General features: G+C 45.7%; 8 protein-coding genes across 8 annotated transcripts; 5 read left to right on the forward strand and 3 right to left on the reverse strand.

Moving 5' to 3' along the window:
- Positions 1–1,261: 1,261 nt before the first annotated feature.
- C8R40DRAFT_96487 (uncharacterized protein) lies at positions 1,262–3,088 on the forward strand. Its single transcript, XM_046236692.1, has 5 exons — positions 1,262–1,335; positions 1,386–1,577; positions 1,631–2,397; positions 2,451–2,649; positions 2,715–3,088. The coding sequence occupies exons 2-4, from the start codon at positions 1,549–1,551 to the stop codon at positions 2,594–2,596; spliced, it is 942 nt and encodes a 313-aa protein (XP_046088225.1). The 5' UTR covers positions 1,262–1,335; positions 1,386–1,548; the 3' UTR covers positions 2,597–2,649; positions 2,715–3,088.
- Positions 3,089–3,869: 781 nt separating this feature from the next.
- Positions 3,870–4,816, forward strand: C8R40DRAFT_1097453 (uncharacterized protein). The gene is made up of 3 exons (XM_046227771.1): positions 3,870–4,168; positions 4,220–4,726; positions 4,793–4,816. Exons 1-2 carry the CDS (start codon positions 4,081–4,083, stop codon positions 4,552–4,554), a joined length of 423 nt encoding a protein of 140 aa, XP_046088226.1. The 5' UTR covers positions 3,870–4,080; the 3' UTR covers positions 4,555–4,726; positions 4,793–4,816.
- A 601-nt stretch (positions 4,817–5,417) lies between these two features.
- On the forward strand, positions 5,418–6,296 carry C8R40DRAFT_96813 (uncharacterized protein). The gene is made up of 2 exons (XM_046236694.1): positions 5,418–5,455; positions 5,510–6,296. The coding sequence occupies exon 2, from the start codon at positions 5,566–5,568 to the stop codon at positions 6,196–6,198; it is 633 nt and encodes a 210-aa protein (XP_046088227.1). The 5' UTR covers positions 5,418–5,455; positions 5,510–5,565; the 3' UTR covers positions 6,199–6,296.
- Positions 6,286–7,910, forward strand: C8R40DRAFT_96191 (TIP41-like family-domain-containing protein). The gene is made up of 5 exons (XM_046236690.1): positions 6,286–6,523; positions 6,595–6,991; positions 7,065–7,419; positions 7,477–7,647; positions 7,704–7,910. Exons 1-5 carry the CDS (start codon positions 6,394–6,396, stop codon positions 7,854–7,856), a joined length of 1,206 nt encoding a protein of 401 aa, XP_046088228.1. The 5' UTR covers positions 6,286–6,393; the 3' UTR covers positions 7,857–7,910.
- C8R40DRAFT_97018 (uncharacterized protein) lies at positions 7,846–8,666 on the reverse strand. Its single transcript, XM_046236695.1, has 2 exons — positions 8,398–8,666; positions 7,846–8,346 (listed from the first exon to the last, which is right to left on the reverse strand). Exons 1-2 carry the CDS (start codon positions 8,576–8,578, stop codon positions 7,964–7,966), a joined length of 564 nt encoding a protein of 187 aa, XP_046088229.1. The 5' UTR covers positions 8,579–8,666; the 3' UTR covers positions 7,846–7,963.
- A 961-nt stretch (positions 8,667–9,627) lies between these two features.
- C8R40DRAFT_1169057 (uncharacterized protein) lies at positions 9,628–11,016 on the reverse strand (the record flags this gene model as incomplete). The annotated part of the gene is made up of 10 exons (XM_046231310.1): positions 9,628–9,657; positions 9,710–9,914; positions 9,973–9,988; positions 10,054–10,232; positions 10,292–10,428; positions 10,485–10,513; positions 10,573–10,615; positions 10,673–10,840; positions 10,910–10,922; positions 10,973–11,016. The coding sequence occupies 10 exons, from the start codon at positions 11,014–11,016 to the stop codon at positions 9,628–9,630; spliced, it is 864 nt and encodes a 287-aa protein (XP_046088230.1).
- A 683-nt stretch (positions 11,017–11,699) lies between these two features.
- C8R40DRAFT_1097487 (dynein light intermediate chain-domain-containing protein) lies at positions 11,700–14,455 on the forward strand. The gene is made up of 6 exons (XM_046227772.1): positions 11,700–12,106; positions 12,160–12,456; positions 12,512–12,832; positions 12,945–13,384; positions 13,469–13,610; positions 13,659–14,455. The coding sequence occupies exons 1-6, from the start codon at positions 11,821–11,823 to the stop codon at positions 14,207–14,209; spliced, it is 2,037 nt and encodes a 678-aa protein (XP_046088231.1). The 5' UTR covers positions 11,700–11,820; the 3' UTR covers positions 14,210–14,455.
- A 577-nt stretch (positions 14,456–15,032) lies between these two features.
- Positions 15,033–16,350, reverse strand: C8R40DRAFT_1169059 (uncharacterized protein; the record flags this gene model as incomplete). Its single annotated transcript, XM_046231311.1, has 2 exons — positions 15,033–16,163; positions 16,219–16,350. 2 exons carry the CDS (start codon positions 16,348–16,350, stop codon positions 15,033–15,035), a joined length of 1,263 nt encoding a protein of 420 aa, XP_046088232.1.
- Positions 16,351–16,657: the final 307 nt, after the last annotated feature.

Raw genomic sequence — 16,657 nt, forward strand, 5'->3', positions numbered from 1 at the left:
GGGTTCTGGAATGCGGCAAGTGTAGATATGTACGTGGTTGCTCTCCGTATTCTCTTTTGGTGTGCCATAAAATAGAGCGTCGATCGACAATCCGTCATTCTTACGTCCACGCTGGTTATCTCCTCAAATGGTTCGACCTAGGTTCAAACTTTTTCACATATTACGGATTGTTTGACCGTGGAGAAACTGATTTATATTTTCTAAATCTTATATCTGTTCTACTACAGCTTCGATTTCTGCGTAAACTGTGACCATTGCTTCGGAAAGCTTTACACATGCGCAGCTGCTTATTATTGTTTGTTCTCCGATACATTTTGCCCTGAAAAAGGAATCTGTCCAAAATTCTTTCGGGCTCAAAAATGTATTGGTGGCGCATTTGGACGTGCAAAGCAGTTGAGCATTGTACATGAAATTTCCAGGGTGCGCATCCTAGAATACTCGGGGACGTCGGTGAAGACGTCGTCAAGAGCTGGCATTGCCTCAGTTGCTTTCACTTTGTTGAATAGATTATCACAGCTCTGGGGAAGTGAGCCGCGTGATAGTAATTGGTTAAGGTTAAATCGTTTCTGGAGTCCTCCACATTTCAGGATTTCCGTGGTTTGCGTTGAACTCCACCAAAATACTTTGCCAATTATCAACATAAATACACATGCTCCGCTCTTGTCGATTGATTGGAGGAAGGAATTTTTGATTCTGGCTAATAATGCAATCCCTGCATTTGCATTGTGTTCATTTGCATTCGTATTGGGTTCATTTACATTCGTATTGGGTTCATGTGCATGGGAGGTTCAGCGTTGCATGTTGTCTGTTTTCTCCACTGTGTTCTGCTCCGCTTCTCACCAAACAACTGCTGGCGCCTAAACCAACCTCTTCCTAAGACGACGCATTATCGCCTACCTAAGTATACCAGCCGTCACACAGGCGTCGCGGAGTGGGGTGGGAGAGGGTGTGTTTTGTCTCTTGTTTCCACAGATTATGGCCATAGCATGTCGAATCTAATTTCCTTCAACAGGTCACATATCTATCTTGTGTCTTTAGCACGATCAGACGTCATACTAGTACCTACTGCACTCCCTACTTCATAAGTGAATAAATAACAAGGAGTCTTGCTGTCTAACGGAGCTGTAGATTTTTTTCAATCCTATGCCATAGAAAGAACAATCCCGCCCCCGATTGGGGCTCAACGTTCCGTAATATAGGTAAGGTTCTTGTTCAGTCTTTACAGGTTTTTGCCTTCGAAGTGTTTTTCATTGGTTGACAGTCGAGGTATTTGGATGATGATGTTGGACTCAAAAAATAAAACATTCCTTCAAAAGCATGGTTGTACCCAACTAGGTTTGAATGCTCTTGGGAATTTTCTCAGTTTGTATTTGTACGGCTCATAGAAATTTAGAAAAATAGGCATGAACAGCATCAAGTTGTAGCTGTATCGGTTCGTACTCTCACAGCATGGCTGTCTTGACGCTTTTTCGGAGCTCTTCAGTCGTCCCAAGGATGAGGTGTATAATAACTGCCTTCTCGTTTCCTTAATTTCACAAAGAAAACAAGATGTCCTCTGCTGATACCACTTATCAAGAGTGAGTAGGGTCTCAAGGTAGTCGTTGCCTTGCTAACAGCTAGTTGCTTTTAGGCTTTGGATTACACGATGTCAGATTCCCTCTCCTCAATATTCTGGGGAGGTTGATACTGATCCGGGATACCGATATCATGCTGAGGTTTCAACTCACGTTAATGATGGCTCAAGTCTCGAGGACATGAGTGTGGACTTTCATTCCTCGTCAGATAATCATAGCCCATACTTCTCTCCCACCGTTTCGTATCAGGCCTCCAACTCTACAGGACATCAATATCTGAACTCTAACATGAAACCGGTCCCGCGACTTGATATTGGTATTGTTGATGACATGGGTCATCGTTACAATTCACTCTCAGCATCGACGACATCATGGAGTCCTTCACCTTCGAGCATGTCCATTGATACCGAGGCTCTATATCTTAGAAGCCAGCAATATGGATCTCCTCAAAGCTCGACACGGTCCGAATCTTCTTTCATAAACGGATTCCCATGCCATTGTGGAACAGGACCCGATGATAATGATGGTCGTCATCTGTCGGGATCAGACGCGCTCTATCTCGACGCTATGGTTCATTCCGATCCCAATGCCCTGACTTGTACCACTGTCTCTCCTCAGATTCTTGGATTGAGTTTTGAACAAGAATTGACGCCATTGAACTTTTTCAATGATCCTGTCTTAATTCCCCAGGGAAAGACTCAAGTCGCTACTGAGCGGGTACTGGCTGCTAGTCGAAGACGGCGTGGACAGTTGAAACCGGGAGCGAAACTCCTGCATTGTCACATGTGCCAGGCAACATTTACAGCAAAGCATAACCTAACTAGTAAGTAGCCCATCTCTCAAGTGTTTATGATCCCTCGATCAATCATCCCGCAGATCACGTTAATTCACACTGGGGAAAGAGGCCATATTCCTGTTCTTGCAGCCGCGCATTTGGCACCAAACACGTACTCAAAAGACATCAAAAGACGTGCCGGCTATCTTTGCAAGACACGGATATTCTACGGTTGATTTCTGAATGACTTGAGGGAGGGTAGGAGGGGAAGAAAGAAAGGAAGTTGACGTTTGCATATTGGTACGAAGCAATACAAGCGCAACGAGGATCTGTTTCTGTCTACTCACATAAAACGATTTTCCTAGGGTGAACAATTTCCTGCCCCTTTGTCCAGTCAAGCCAGATTATCGTTCATTTCTATACAACAATTGTAGATGATGCTCTCGCAATCACTTCTATCCATACTTCCGAGACTCGTCAGGGTCCAAGGTTCCATGCGGCTATAGGAATGCTCTATACCCTTCTGCTCCTCGGAGATCCATGTTACACCTGACCTGAAAATGGGTTGAACCTTGACGAAGCAGAGGGGCGACGTTATGGCAATTATTTTCGAAATTTCCAGTTAGAGATGGGCGACTCACTATACACACCAAATCCTTGGTCGCTGTTCCGCAGCAAGGCTGGAATGATAGTATTAATATCGTAGACTCTTGTTTCAGCGAATGGACCCTGTATTAACTGGATTGCATACATAACGGACGTATGTACTTATCTCGGAGATTGGAATGCACACGCGGAGGACTGCTCCAAAATAAAATGAATCCAATAAGTACACAGTGTTGAAATTTCTACCAATCGTCAAGGAGCATTTTGGCGACCTGATCTCGACCCAAATGATGGCAGGATAGAACGATATACATTTGTTCGTGGCTTTGGTTCTGCCTGCGGATATCCTTAGTTGGCTCCGAAGGAATATCTTCTCCTCGGGAGGCTTGAAGGAGCGACCGAGAAACTACATATCACAATGGCTGCCTAGTACCCACTGCCCACCTCAGAATTGAATAGAGATGCGGCGATGTCTGCAATCTGATTGCAGTCATACGTGCAATTCCAAATTGCGCAACAGCATTGAGATATTCATACAAATATAGTACATACCAGCCTGATTACCTCCGATTACACCTCCAAGTGAGGTGCAACAACCTATGGATTTCGCGAGCAAATTCCCCCCAGTCAACTGCTTGTAGGGTATGTAAGGGTATGTAGGTAGTCAATAGACGAGTCATATCTACGATCTTGCAAACAAGATAGCAACGTAAAACATTGAAATATGAGGCCCAGTCTATCGGATGGTACATATAGAGAAATATCTCCATACAGCTTTTTGGGCTCCGGTATACGAAACAGGTATGAATGTAACGCAAAATTGACAGGAGAACATTTGCTTCGATTCATAGAGTCTTGATGGACCTTAAAATGAGATAGCCTGGCATGAATCTTGTTGTATTAAAGGACCCACACGTTGCCCTCAAGGGAGATATCCCCAGTACTAGTTCCCCGCTTTCCACTTACCATGCAGATAAACTCACCGGAAAGTTTTCACCAAATGCTCCGGTAAGATCTGCCTATCAAACGATCTCAATTCTAGACATACGATAATCGTCTTCTTTTTTGTGCAGGACGTCGCAACGACCTGAACGGCGTTTGGAGGTTTCATCCAACGCGGATTTCATGCGAGGTTCTTCCAGCTCGTGTTCAGGTCTGCGCGACATGCCAGCGACCTATGGACTAGAATACCATTTTGACTGGGATTCGGACACTGGTAATCAAACTAGTACACCTCCCGGGCCAGCGTTATTTGAGGACGTACCTGTCTTCGATTTTGTGTCTCATCCCAGTACGGCCCTAGTTCCAGACTTGACAGGCTGTGTGGCGAACTTCGATGAACAGGAGCCGTGGCCTTTGCCAAACATCAATGCTGTATCGGTCCCAGCAAGTCCGTCTGGCTTCATTGCGAGTCAAATATCAGGACCTTCCTCTTCAATGCTAGAAGGCGGTCACCGTGAATGTCATTCAGGAGTTCACGTCAATTTGTCCAAGATGGACTGTACAGATCTTATGAGTTCGAGGGAATTCGAGCCCATTGTTGCGGTGTGTCATAATCCGAATGCCTGGTGGCTCCAACAACTCATATATCAACACTAGAATGCCAGCACCAACGTGAGCAAGAGATTCAAATGTTGTGATTGCGGGAAAGAATACACAGCGAAGCACAATTTGCAATGTATGTTCAAACAATTCAAGTTCCAACAATCCAGTACTCATCACTTCGATGTCTTGGCCTGCATTTTGTCTAGCTCATATCAACTATAAGCATCTGCAACACGAAAAGAAGATTGAATGTGAATATTGCGGAAGACGTTTCACCGAATCTCGGGCTCACATCAGGCATCTGAAAAATAGAAATGCCTGTCCCAATTCACCTTGGCCGGACGCGTGAATATCGAGGAGTCAGAAGGAGAATATTGGAGAGACTTACATGAAGCCGAATAACCTGCGAGATCTCGGGATAATGTACATAAGTAGCTTGCATAATGTAGACAAGGGAGGATACACCTGGAGGCAACAATTGACAATTTCAAAGGGTTGCATAACTTTGAGATTGGGCTTTATTGGGAACGTTGAGTGAACGTTGTGAATTGCAAGAAAACAAGCGAAGGGTTACAAATAGTGCACATCTTCTTCTCATGGATGAAAACATACTGGCTAAGCCGTTGTAGAGTTCTTGAGCTAAAATCTGTTGAACCAGACCAGTGGTCTCCAGTGGTTCATCACGTGAAATATATCCCGTGCCGGCGCGTTCCGTCGCCAAAATTTCCGTTTCGAAGTTTCTGTTAGCGTTGAACGTTGAACGTTACGCTGGTACGCGTACGGTATGTATGTCTTCATGGAATTCTCCTCACTTGCTGACATCCTTCCCTGATATCTTCTCTCTACTTTTGCTGTTTGCGCAACTGCTAATTGAAGTTATCATCAAAGGAAACACTTCTGACATTGTTCAGCAACGTTCTAGAGGCCCGTGAGATCTGCTGGTTCAAATCTCTCGGTGTGTTGCCGTTTTCATTGACATCCAAGTTTATTCTCAGCTTCTTTTCATCAGTTTCGTTCCTTATATCAACTATCTCCTACTATCTCAGACACTCGTCGTTAGTTTCGATGCCGACCCTCGGCTCCCTCCGATTTTCATCATTGCATCTACTTTTACTATGCGTCCTTTCCTCGATTGTCTTCATCATAACTTCTGCAAGTCCTTTGGACCCAGAGCCCAAGGTAGTGCTTGACATTGAGCTCATCCGTCAACCGCACGTCGGCATTCTTCCGATAGCGGCTCAATTCGACAAGAACGACAATATCATACCACCTCCGGCGGTTGATGCACATGGCAAACCGGTAGCTCATCCGATCGACAGAGACGGCGCGGTGGTAGCGCCCCCAAAGGCAAATGAAGATTGGGACCTCTGTATTGGCGGATATTGCCTTAAACTTCTGTTTGACGTATCACCACGACACTTAAAGAAGGTCATACTCACAGGTTGGAACGACGAATGGGCAGAAGACTATATTGGCATTGGAACAGTCACTTTCAAGAACAAGAAACAGATGTACAGTGTCATCAACTGGTTCAGGAGCGAAATTGCGAAGGAACCTGAATCCAACTTGCTGTTTCTGAACGCTGTAATCCACTGGTTCCACAACAATGCGAAGGCGGAGGGGATAACAGCTGAGATGAAAATGGATGTATGGGAAGCGTATTTTAAAGCAATGCATAGCGTGGGGGGTGTAGCGTAAAATAATGGTGAATGTACAGGAATTTGAGACTCGTTGAACAAAATAGCTCGAGCGCTTTGCGGCATGGTGAAGAGAGTTTTAGAGCCTAGGGGCTATTTCTGCGTCCTCGTGCACGCCTTCTTCCATATTCTACTACATAGTACTACGACTTTCCCAGGTCTTTTATTGCACCTCTAAACTCTACCAATCAAAAAAATGAGTGTTCCTACTACCACAGTTCCTAGACTTTCCGCAACACCAACCTTCGATCCGCTGCTCAAGCCAGCTATTCACCTCCCAAAACATACTCTACTAGAGTCTCCTAATTCACGGGCTATTCTTGTAGGTAGGTCTGTCTTTTCATCCAGCTGTGTTCAATCAACTCTTTGAATGTCCATAAACTAATAAGAAACACAGGAAACTGGCGCATTACAGCATCCACAAATCCGATCTCAAATGCTCCCCAATGCGATCAGCTTCAATCATACCTCAGTACAGGGAGTGATGGGGGGTTGCCATTGCCAGAAATGACTTTTGGAAGCAATTCGCTGAAGATGGAATGGAGGACAAGTGGATTCATTGGTCAGGATAAACGGCAAAAGCGAAATCGTAGTCGGGATCAAGCAGGTGCAGGTGCAGATAAGGAAGGTGATACCAGCGCTGAGAGCGATCTTGAGGAAGAAGCAGAAGAAGAAGCAGAATGGATATATGAATTCGACACCCTGCACGCCCTTCTGGGTGTCAAAAAGGGACAGTTAGAACCTGGAGACGGCGGTGTGAAGGTTGGATATGCGGAAGAGTGGCTGAAGAGTCGGTAAGTGCGCGAAATACGCGTTCTGTTGATTACATCCGGAATAAATCTCTGATTCGTTTCTTTTGCTGAATAGTACTGGTCCATCTCCGCTGCTACCAATGCCCAAGACCGTACCTACGAAGCCTTATGATTGGACGTATACTACTACGTATTGTGGACACTCTCCTTCCTATCCTTCAGTCACATCCGTGGAGACCACACCTTCGGATACCTCTTCTGCTGCTTCCTCTCTTATAACCTCCCACTCGCCAAGAAACACGTCATCTTCCCAATGGGTACCATTCGACTTAAACCACCCCTCCCACGCTAAACATCAAATACCCCTCGCTGAATTAACCCGTCCAGATCCAATCCTCTTTTACGCCGAGGTACCGCTGTTCGAGGATGAGCTGCACGATAATGGGTCCAGTGCGTTGATTGTCCGGATCGTGAGTTTTCGCGCTTTCAGCAACTTGTATTCTTCCACTGAATACCATTATCTATAGCGCGTAATGCCAACGTGCATATTCATCCTTTCTCGTTTCACCCTTCGGGTTGACGGGGTCCTTTTCCGAACCTTCGACACACGGATTTACACTTCTCTGGAGAACGATGAAGGAACGATAGTAATACGAGAAACAACTGGATGGGAAGCACCGTATGATGTTGTAAAGAATGTGGGTGGTTTTCTTTTTCAAGCTGCATTTTACTCTGACATCTCACTTGTATCCAGCGCCTCCCAAAGCGAGACGACCTAACTCCGCTCACGGATCCTTTGTTCATTGCCAAAATTCTTTCCGAATTACCGCAATCTCAAACGACGGGCGCAGGAACGGGATGGAGAGGTTTGGGGAAGAAATGCGAGTGGATGAGAGTCCGAAAGTAAAGGAAGAAAGGTCGTTACTTCGCTGGATCTGGTGCTCTTGTATGATATGATCTCCCAAACTTGATTGCCTAGACTAAATACGTCGCGTTACACTTCGTCACTAGATACTAATGTCCCTCGGAAGCCTTGTACACATTCTCACTTTTGAGATAACGAATCATCCAGTTCCGGTAATACTCTTCATCTCCTTTCAGTTGCTCTGGGACCTCCTTGATCAAGCACTCCATAATTTTCCTCTTCTGTTCCTCATCATGGAACGACACGAACCCAAAAACTTCATATGCTGCATCTGTATGTGTCGGAACCTTTGCACGATATTCCGATAGCTCGACGCGAAATTCCGACGAACCAAGTTCATCTGTTGAAAAGCATCTGATCCCGATGCAGAGCCTCCGCTTTTCTTCGAGATTATACGATTCGCTACTTGCTATGACGATAGGGAAGTCATGGATGTTGAACCGGGCGCGGTAGAATGGGAGGTTGGTTAGACCTATTCGCTTTTGAGATGTAACAGAATAAACTTTCATCAAGAGATACTGACCATCATCGTGAGGATTGCTACGTTGCCCAAGTCGCCCTGTTACGGAAGGATCATAGCGAAGATCGAACACCGCCAAAGAAGTCGGGCGGGCACACACAGTGTTGAATAAAATGGAATTGACGAGAACGCATATGAGAACAAGACTACTGAGCTTTGATAGGATAACTGAGAAGGATAACATCTTTCAGGGTCAAGATGACTGGGTGAATCGTCGTTAGACGTGAGACCGTTGAGTAACTAGAATGGAAATGTAATTTGCGCTGAGTGTGGTTTTATGAAAGAAGATTGCTGCAAAACTTCAGTATGAGACGACTTGCGATACTGACTGATCCACTCAGCTCACATAGATTTGACCAGCAAATCGTATCTCCCTTCCACTGCAGAAATCAGATATTTGTTTAGTGAGGACCTCCTAGAATTGTATGTCAGAAGAAATTATATACATGTAGCAAAAACAGAGAATCGGATGGGAAAGTTGGAAATATTTTGAAGGAGTGGCCAAATGAAAAGATGTGATGATAGATAGTGATGGATACTGTGATGGAGGGACATACCGAGCAGCGTACTCGATCTGAAAGTCGTAAATCGCTTTATGCATGCGGAGGAGCATCAGATCCGTCGGAGGGTGGAACCGCTAGGCACACCTATGTATGATGATCTTGGGGGTTGTGGTTGGTCCATTGTAGTAGATTGTAGTGCCCTATGATGCATTGATGCATGAGGCGGCCAAAACCATAATAAAGGTAGTCAAGCTCCGTTATATAAGCGTCCTGAAATTACAGCGCCCAAAGCGACAGAATGGGCATCCGACAGACAAAATCGACCATTGTACATACTCACTTACTACCCAGTACTAATCTACTTACAAGACCCATGATGTCCAGAAGGAATGACCGCGAAATATGACACATCAAAGGGTGTCTAGTACCGTATTTCTAGCACAGAGAAATTCCCCCAGCTCCATGTCAATCATTTCACTCCGTTCGCAAGTTGTGCTGTGCGAAATTGATCTCGAAGCCCTTGTTCTCCAAGAAACAGTCATTTTTTTGTCCGACGCCTTCTTCAGGTTGATGGTGATTCTACTGACAACGATACTTGATATTCTGAAAGGGAAGTTGAGTGAGGGTGCATGGGTATACTTATGATGGAAATATACTGACATCATCGCAGGCCTGAGGCGAAGATATGCTTTTATTTAGAGTTACCTTCAAGTTACCTTGGAAATTTTACTCACTGATTCTGTATGAACTGCAATCCAGTCTATTCAGAAATGTGTAAGTCTCCAGTAAACCACGAAGGTGCGTGTACTTACCGGCGCATAGAGTGTCAGCATTAACCAAACAAAGTGGCTCGTAAACATGACGGCGAAATACAACAGTCCATCTCTCTGGATGAGTTTCAAGATCGGCATGAGATGTAGATTATCGGACTGTCCCGCCACTATGTATAAAATTGCAAGCACCGCTAGTCCATCGTATACGATAAGCAGGCACAGGTATGCTTGGCCATATGGTACACTGCGAAGAAAAGGCGGACGAGTTGGATGGATCGACATAGTAGAGTAACTTAACTTACACGTCTAGTGGTGGAACTGATATGCACACTATCCGGAAGTAGCGTAAGATATCAGTCTCCTTCTGCTTTCATTGAACTTACGGCGGAATGCATCGATATCGGGGAGGGTTGGAACGTCGCTGGGCCCAAGAAGCAGTGTTAAGTTCGCAGTACCGTTAGCAGACTGACTGCAAACGTAGAACAACAAGCCCCACTGGCTAATGATAAGAGGAATTGCACAGATGATGACCGTCCGATTATTTCCGCTTAGAGCATATACCCTGAGAATGATCATTCAAGTTGAAAAAAGAAAACTCCCAAGCAAGAATCAATGACGAACCTAAGTAAGACAAGCATCTCGGCGATCGTACACATGACTAGAGTCTCCAACTGCTCTGCATAACCATATCGTAGACACCTATTAGAAGATACATATTCATTCGGAGCCCCACAAGGAAAAACCATTGGTACGAACATCTACGCATTACAAGTCAGATGAAAAAAACAGCAAAAGGAAGCGCCAAAGAACTTACTTCTTCAGTCCAGTACGACGAGAAAAAAGCTACATGAGGGAGACACAGCGTTCAGAAAGAGGAGAGAACAAAGAGCCGATAGACTCACCGACACATGTCACAGTAATGATGATGAGGGCCAGGTATCGATTCTACATTGGTCCAGCGAGTCGTCGACAAGAATATGAGAGCCACTGACCAGAACGAACAGACAAAAAACGATATTGTCCTTGGGTGCTTTCCAGATATATCGTATCTTTAGATATGAACGTGAAATGAGCCATATAGAAAATTCCATGATACGAGGGTCCTACCTCGTCGCCGACGGTAAGGAAATACTCGTAGACCCAGAGTGCCGTTATTCCAATCCAGTACCGCTGATGAACACAGCACGAAAAGACCAATGAGCGTTTCAACAAGATGCAAAATGAAGCAACATGGACTACCTTTTCGGCTAATCTATGCCTCGTCAGTCCCCAAGAAACGGCACAACAGAGTTGAAGACTTACAGATCGTAGCCCAAAGCGATGACTGAAGCATCATCGGAGGACATACTTGACGGAAGATATAGCGGCCGTTTGAGCGTCAGGTGAGGAGGAGGAAGGGGATGACAGGGACGGCAAGGACGAAGTGGGAGTCATATACTGTTATATACTCTATGCTTCCTTGGTGATGAAATGACGGCGGTGAGTATTTGCCAAAAGCCGGAATTCCAGTACGCTTCCCATAGGATTTCTGATTTACACAGGATTGCACTGATCGCCCCGAGCTCGTAAAATATTGTGTCCAGGTCTAAGAAATGGTCTAAGCATGCCCAATATTAATAAGTGCTTTGGAGCCGGTCTTGCGTAAATGTATTGTATTGACCTTTTCGAGCCTTTTCGCCTGGTAAAAAGGGATCCAGCAGGGATCCAGCAGAGATCCAATGAGGCCCAGGAATCATCGGAAAGCTCACGGAGCCAGTGGGAGCCAGTCATTGAATGTGTTTGATCCGTTGGACGAATTCCTTTCAGAACGAACCAGCAGACTTGACGGTAAATTTTGAAGAAATAGGTCTTGCCAGAGTAATGAGAATGAAGGTTGAGGGAAGAGAAGAGACATTGTATATATGTAAGTTTGGCAGGGAAACTCTCAACAATAATTTTGATAAAACCAGAGGAAAGTAAAGCTTACAGTGAGTGCAGGAAACAAGCACTACCCCGACGGCGCAAAAGTTGCCGTAAACTTGCTTGGGAATCGTGACTTGATTTCTGCCATGTTATACGGCTCCTGCCAGCAATTTTAGAGTGCCTTTTGGTATAGTTGTTTTCGCCTCTTTCATCTAATCAACGCCGTCTGCAAATAAGAACAATTTATAATGGAACCAGAATCACCGCGAGATTCTTCAATACAAGACTCTCAAGACGCGCCTCCTGCTCCGCCACAGGATCTATGGTCCTCCATCCTCGATAGTGTCTCATCTTCTCGTTCAATACCATCCAAGAATATCTTAATTCTAGGCCAACCCAGTAGTGGGAAGAGCACAGTTTGCGAAGCCTTATTGGGTAGAACGAAGGTCAACAGTAATAACGACAATGAGGAATCTAAAAGTGATTTCGCCATGGGTTATGACTGGGCAGATGTTAGAGATGATGCCGACGAAGGTGCGTATAATTATTAACTAATTCCAATCCTGCTATTTTAACTTTATATTCAGATACCCTTGCCCGTCTATCAGTTTACACTGTTCCTTCCTCCCATCCTTCTTTCACCTCCCTGATTCCGTCCTTCCTTCCTCCGAAATCATCACTAGGACATACAACGGTCATTGTGGCGTTAGATTGGACGAAACCATGGACATTTGTGGAGGAAATGGAGGAATGGTTCGCGTGGATTGAACAGTGGGCAGGAGGTGAATTGAGTATGCCAATGGTCTCAGCAGAAGTAAAGACAAAGGACCTAAAGAAGGAGGGAAGAGAATTGGACATGATTCGCGAAGAAAATCGCGAACGGTGTATGTGAAGACCCTTCCTTCGTCGTATGTTTGTAATAAACTCTTTACCGTTTAGGGCAATCTTACCTTCAGCACTACACCGAACCATCTTCGGATCCTTCCACCCTTGTGCCATCAACGTCTTCAACAGCGCTTTCATCAAACGCTGTTCTTCCCCTGGGTCCCGGTACACTTACCCACAATGCCGCTGGGGTGCCTATCATCGTCGTTTGCACCAAAGCCGACCTTATAGACGAAAGAGAGGAGGGTACCGCCAATATAGGTGGGATAGGTGTGCCTACAGGTCTCGGCGGCGGCATGGTGAAAGGTAAAGGAGGCGAATGGGAAGAGAGGACAGACGGAATTATGCAAATTCTAAGAACAATATGTTTGAAGTGTGCGTATATCTGTTCATTAAATTTCGTTGAGTGTACTCTGTCTCTTTTTCCATGTCTCGTCTACTTTATGACCTTCGTAAAATTGAAGCTGATTTGGTCGTGTCATCCTAGACGGTGCTTCCCTATTCTACACCACCAATCTCCCAGAAACGCTTTCCGTCCTGCGCCAATATGCACTCCATACACTCTTTGTTCCTTCGGCACCTTCCTTGACTTCACTACCATCATCTAGCGGCGCTATCGGTTTCGGTGAAGCACAGAATTTTTCCACCGTATCTACAAACTCTTTGGCTGCAATGGCTAACGCCACAGCTTCGACTGCCACTCGTAATCCTTTCCCCTTCTCTCACCGACCCAATACACTTGACCGTGATCGTGTCGTCATTCCCTCTGGCTGGGATTCCTGGGGCAAAATTGCCGTCTTAAGGGAGTTTGAGCCCACTGTTTGGGGCGAAGGGTGGGAAGCAGATCTGGAGTCGGAAGGGAGAGAGGATGTTAAGAATGGGGCGAAGAAGATGTATAGAGATCTCGTACCAGACCTCGGAACGAAAGTATGTTCACTTTTCATCACGTCTCATGCGATAAGTGTTCGCTGAGCTGTCTCGTTTCCTCCCTTTTTTATTTTTTTGGTACAGCCTCCTCCCCTCCCACCGTTTAACTCCCCGATACCCGAACAATCATTCCTTGCAAGGAACTACGATGAGAGCACCAAAAAAGCAGACCGGGATCCAAGAGGCGCCTTCAGAAATCCAGTCGAGGGCGATGGAGGAGCGTATGGTATGTTACTGTGTATAAACGTCGTCTTTTTTGTTCTCATTTCTTTAGGGCTCAACTCAACCTCAGGAGCGGGCACAGGCATCGTCGGACCAATGGGAACGAACTCTTTCAACCTCCCGAACGTTGAGAAGCTTTTCATGGAAATGGAGGGTAGCCCCTCTGACCGTTCAGACAAACTCTCGTCTTCGTTATCGGATCGTCCTGATAGGTCCGACAGACTATCTTCCTCATTAAATGAACGGCCTTCTTCTGGTCATGACCGACGAACCAGGCCTACAACCAACCGTCCGACGATGCTCACTTCAACTGGTGCTTCACCGCCATCCGGCAAAGGTCCTTCATCTCCCTCGCCCTCCAGCTTGTCCCCGTCTGGCATTTCACCCACCTCGGGCGCTCAAGGAGCAGGTGGATCTGGACAGAGTCAGCATGAAGTTCTTCAAAACTTTTTCCAAAGCTTGTTGAGTAGTAAGGACAAGAAAGAAAGGGAGAGAGGTGCTGGGAGTCCTTCTATGGGGAGACCGAAGAGCGGGATGAGCAATGGAAGTTCAAAGGATAAGGGGGAGAGGGACAAGGTGGATAAAGATGAAGGGAGTCCCTGACGGAATGCCTGTATTTTGTTTGTTGCATAGACACGAATGAAACTTTGGATGTTGTATTTTTCGTCTGGGCGCGGCAATATTAGAGACCACATGCTCGGAGCAACGAGTTGCTGGAAACTGGTCAAGGATATCTCTGTATATCGCCGATGTAAGAACCCATATCGTACTTCGCCATGGGCATATTGATGTACGTATTGTCGCAGGGTGTATTGTGCGTTCATGGAATGTATGTATATCCATCCTCTTAGTATCAAGTTCAAAGGAGCTTGTTGATTAACTCTATGTAGTACATAAATCTACATAAATTCCAATCTGAACACAGACTTCACCTAAGATTGTTCATTTCCCTCTTCCCGAATAAAATATCTTGGGAATGCAGAGCCTGAGCTCCTGTCCTATTGCACTCTCTAAGTGTCGCCACCATGAAACGAGTATAACCCCAAATTTGAACGCTGATGGAGAGCGTAACCTTTACCGAAGCCATGAAGCATTGTGCATTTGTGCTTGAGATCCAGGAAGGTGACGTGACCAATTAGAAGAGGTTTTTCCGGATGGTTTGAATCCTCGCCGCCACTGATGCTCGGAAACATCTGGTCGACGTAGATTTACCAGTGTTCGCCCTTGGAAGGTTGAATTTACCCGTCCTTCACGATACACATACCGCTACTATATTTATTCTCATGATGTACTGTAAACCAGCGGAGCGGGTGATAATGCAAAGGAAAATCAATGTCGATAAAGATTGGAATCAGATGAGAAAAGCTAGAAGCTACAATTTTTCCGCAAATACACTGCTACTCATACACCGCCCGCCCTTCACACTTCAGTTGTCAACCGTAGAACCTGGAGTTGGGTACGCGGCAGTTTCAATAGTACCATATGTTGCTCCACCTTCACTTCCTCCTTCTGGAATCAGAATTGGAAGGCTGGAGAATGTACCACGTCCAAATCGAGGTCGATCAAAACTCTCGACAATATATTCAGATATATCTGGAGGTGAGGGTGCACGCCTCGAAGAATCATAATCGTCGGGAAGTACCACCGTTTCGGCTGGAGAGGCCTGTCTCGATAACAAGGATTCTGGACGCCGTAAGCTACCTCTTCGTAGCCTCGGAAAAGTGGGGTTTGAATTTGAGCCCGGAATTGAAGTCGTGCTACGTTCACCGCTTATTTCCGCTTCAGAGAGTGGGGGTAGGATGACTCCATGTGATGAAGAGGAAGCAGGTAGATACGGTACAGTGGTGTTATCACCAATAGTAAGCCCGTCGTCACCATCAGGAAGATCGCTCCAAAGATTAAGTTCAGGGTTTGACCTCCGTGGTCGACTGAGACCGAAGAATCTACGGGTCGCTCCAGGCGAAAGCCAAGAATTGCTGTCTCTGTCTCGAGATTCGGAAGCAGTATTCGAAGTAGCGTCAGTATTCACACTACTAGTAGCACCACTAGTGGTGTTCCGGATGGTAGATCGCCTTCTGGAGGTAAAATCGTTGAAATCCACTGTCCTTGACCTTGTTGGACGACGCAAAGAGGATGAACGAGATAAGCTTGAACCAGATTGAAGATATGAACGCGGAGGGACCCAGCTGCGTGAATAGGCGGATACTTCATCTGTCGGAGCAATGGGTGCTGGGCTTGAAGACCTGGTAGCGAAAGAGGGTAGTACACTACTAGCACCCGCAGTCTCCATCATCGCATCATGCTGCTGTCGCAGAGTTGTATCTGTATCAAGGAGAGCACTGAATTCGTCCTCGTCCTCGTCCTCCTCCAAGTCTATGTCTTCAGGGGGTCCGGGGTAGTATATATGCGACCTACTGCGCCCGGTAACACGGTGAGAGAAAGATGAAGAAAAGTAGACTTTGTTGGAGCTGGTTATGATTCGGAGGCTTCTTGCGGTACGTTCCCCTATGAGCCGGCGGTCGTCCACATTCGAGCGGGATTGCCTATCAGCGAGTTCCTATTGAATTCATGAGTAGAGTTTTATTAAATTTCCAAGGTCTCAAGGCTCGCACATTAACCAATATATCGAAGATAGAAGTCGTGAAAGAGTCCCCAGCATCCAGCTCCTCCACAAACCTCTCAAAATTAATCTCCGGCTCCGTTTTGTCCAGCTTGGATCTTTTGATAGCCCCAGAACTGCCCATGAGTATAACAAATGCCCCACGTGGATTGAATTCATCTTATTAGCACTTCACGACATACTGAAATATAAACTTGAACACATACACAAGGCTTTTGATTTTAGAGCTCAATACATCGTCGTAGTAGCCTGATGTCCTGGAGTTCATGGTGTGACGATGTGCAAAAAGAGGCGAGCGCAAGGAGAGCGTACCATTTTCCCATTTTGAATAAGATACTAATGATATAGAGGGAAGATGTAAGTAGGAGACAACGAGGCTTCCGATTAGATGATGGTCACCAAATACAATGGATAATAAACAAGTACAAAGT

This window comes from Lentinula edodes, assembly GCF_021015755.1.
Source record: "Lentinula edodes strain Le(Bin) 0899 ss11 chromosome Unknown C8R40scaffold_11, whole genome shotgun sequence".
Taxonomy (NCBI): Eukaryota; Fungi; Basidiomycota; class Agaricomycetes; order Agaricales; family Omphalotaceae; genus Lentinula; species Lentinula edodes.

Bases quoted from the DNA above. Each gene is read 5' to 3' on its own strand.
- C8R40DRAFT_96487 (XM_046236692.1), top strand. From the start codon at position 1,549: ATGTCCTCTGCTGATACCACTTATCAAGA. The intron at 1,578-1,630 runs GTGAGTAGGGTC...AGTTGCTTTTAG, and splicing joins GCTGATACCACTTATCAAGA to GCTTTGGATTACACGATGTC. The intron at 2,398-2,450 runs GTAAGTAGCCCA...ATCATCCCGCAG, and splicing joins AGCAAAGCATAACCTAACTA to ATCACGTTAATTCACACTGG.
- C8R40DRAFT_1097453 (XM_046227771.1), top strand. From the start codon at position 4,081: ATGCGAGGTTCTTCCAGCTCGTGTTCAGGTCTGCGCGACATGCCAGCG. The intron at 4,169-4,219 runs CTGGTAATCAAA...TTGAGGACGTAC, and splicing joins TTTTGACTGGGATTCGGACA to CTGTCTTCGATTTTGTGTCT.
- C8R40DRAFT_96813 (XM_046236694.1), top strand. From the start codon at position 5,566: ATGCCGACCCTCGGCTCCCTCCGATTTTCATCATTGCATCTACTTTTA.
- C8R40DRAFT_96191 (XM_046236690.1), top strand. From the start codon at position 6,394: ATGAGTGTTCCTACTACCACAGTTCCTAGACTTTCCGCAACACCAACC. The intron at 6,524-6,594 runs GTAGGTCTGTCT...TAAGAAACACAG, and splicing joins TTCACGGGCTATTCTTGTAG to GAAACTGGCGCATTACAGCA. The intron at 7,648-7,703 runs GTGGGTGGTTTT...ACTTGTATCCAG, and splicing joins CGTATGATGTTGTAAAGAAT to CGCCTCCCAAAGCGAGACGA.
- C8R40DRAFT_97018 (XM_046236695.1), bottom strand. From the start codon at position 8,578: ATGTTATCCTTCTCAGTTATCCTATCAAAGCTCAGTAGTCTTGTTCTC. The intron at 8,347-8,397 runs GTCAGTATCTCT...AAAAGCGAATAG, and splicing joins TAGCAATCCTCACGATGATG to GTCTAACCAACCTCCCATTC.
- C8R40DRAFT_1097487 (XM_046227772.1), top strand. From the start codon at position 11,821: ATGGAACCAGAATCACCGCGAGATTCTTCAATACAAGACTCTCAAGAC. The intron at 12,107-12,159 runs GTGCGTATAATT...CTTTATATTCAG, and splicing joins TAGAGATGATGCCGACGAAG to ATACCCTTGCCCGTCTATCA. The intron at 13,611-13,658 runs GTATGTTACTGT...TCATTTCTTTAG, and splicing joins GGGCGATGGAGGAGCGTATG to GGCTCAACTCAACCTCAGGA.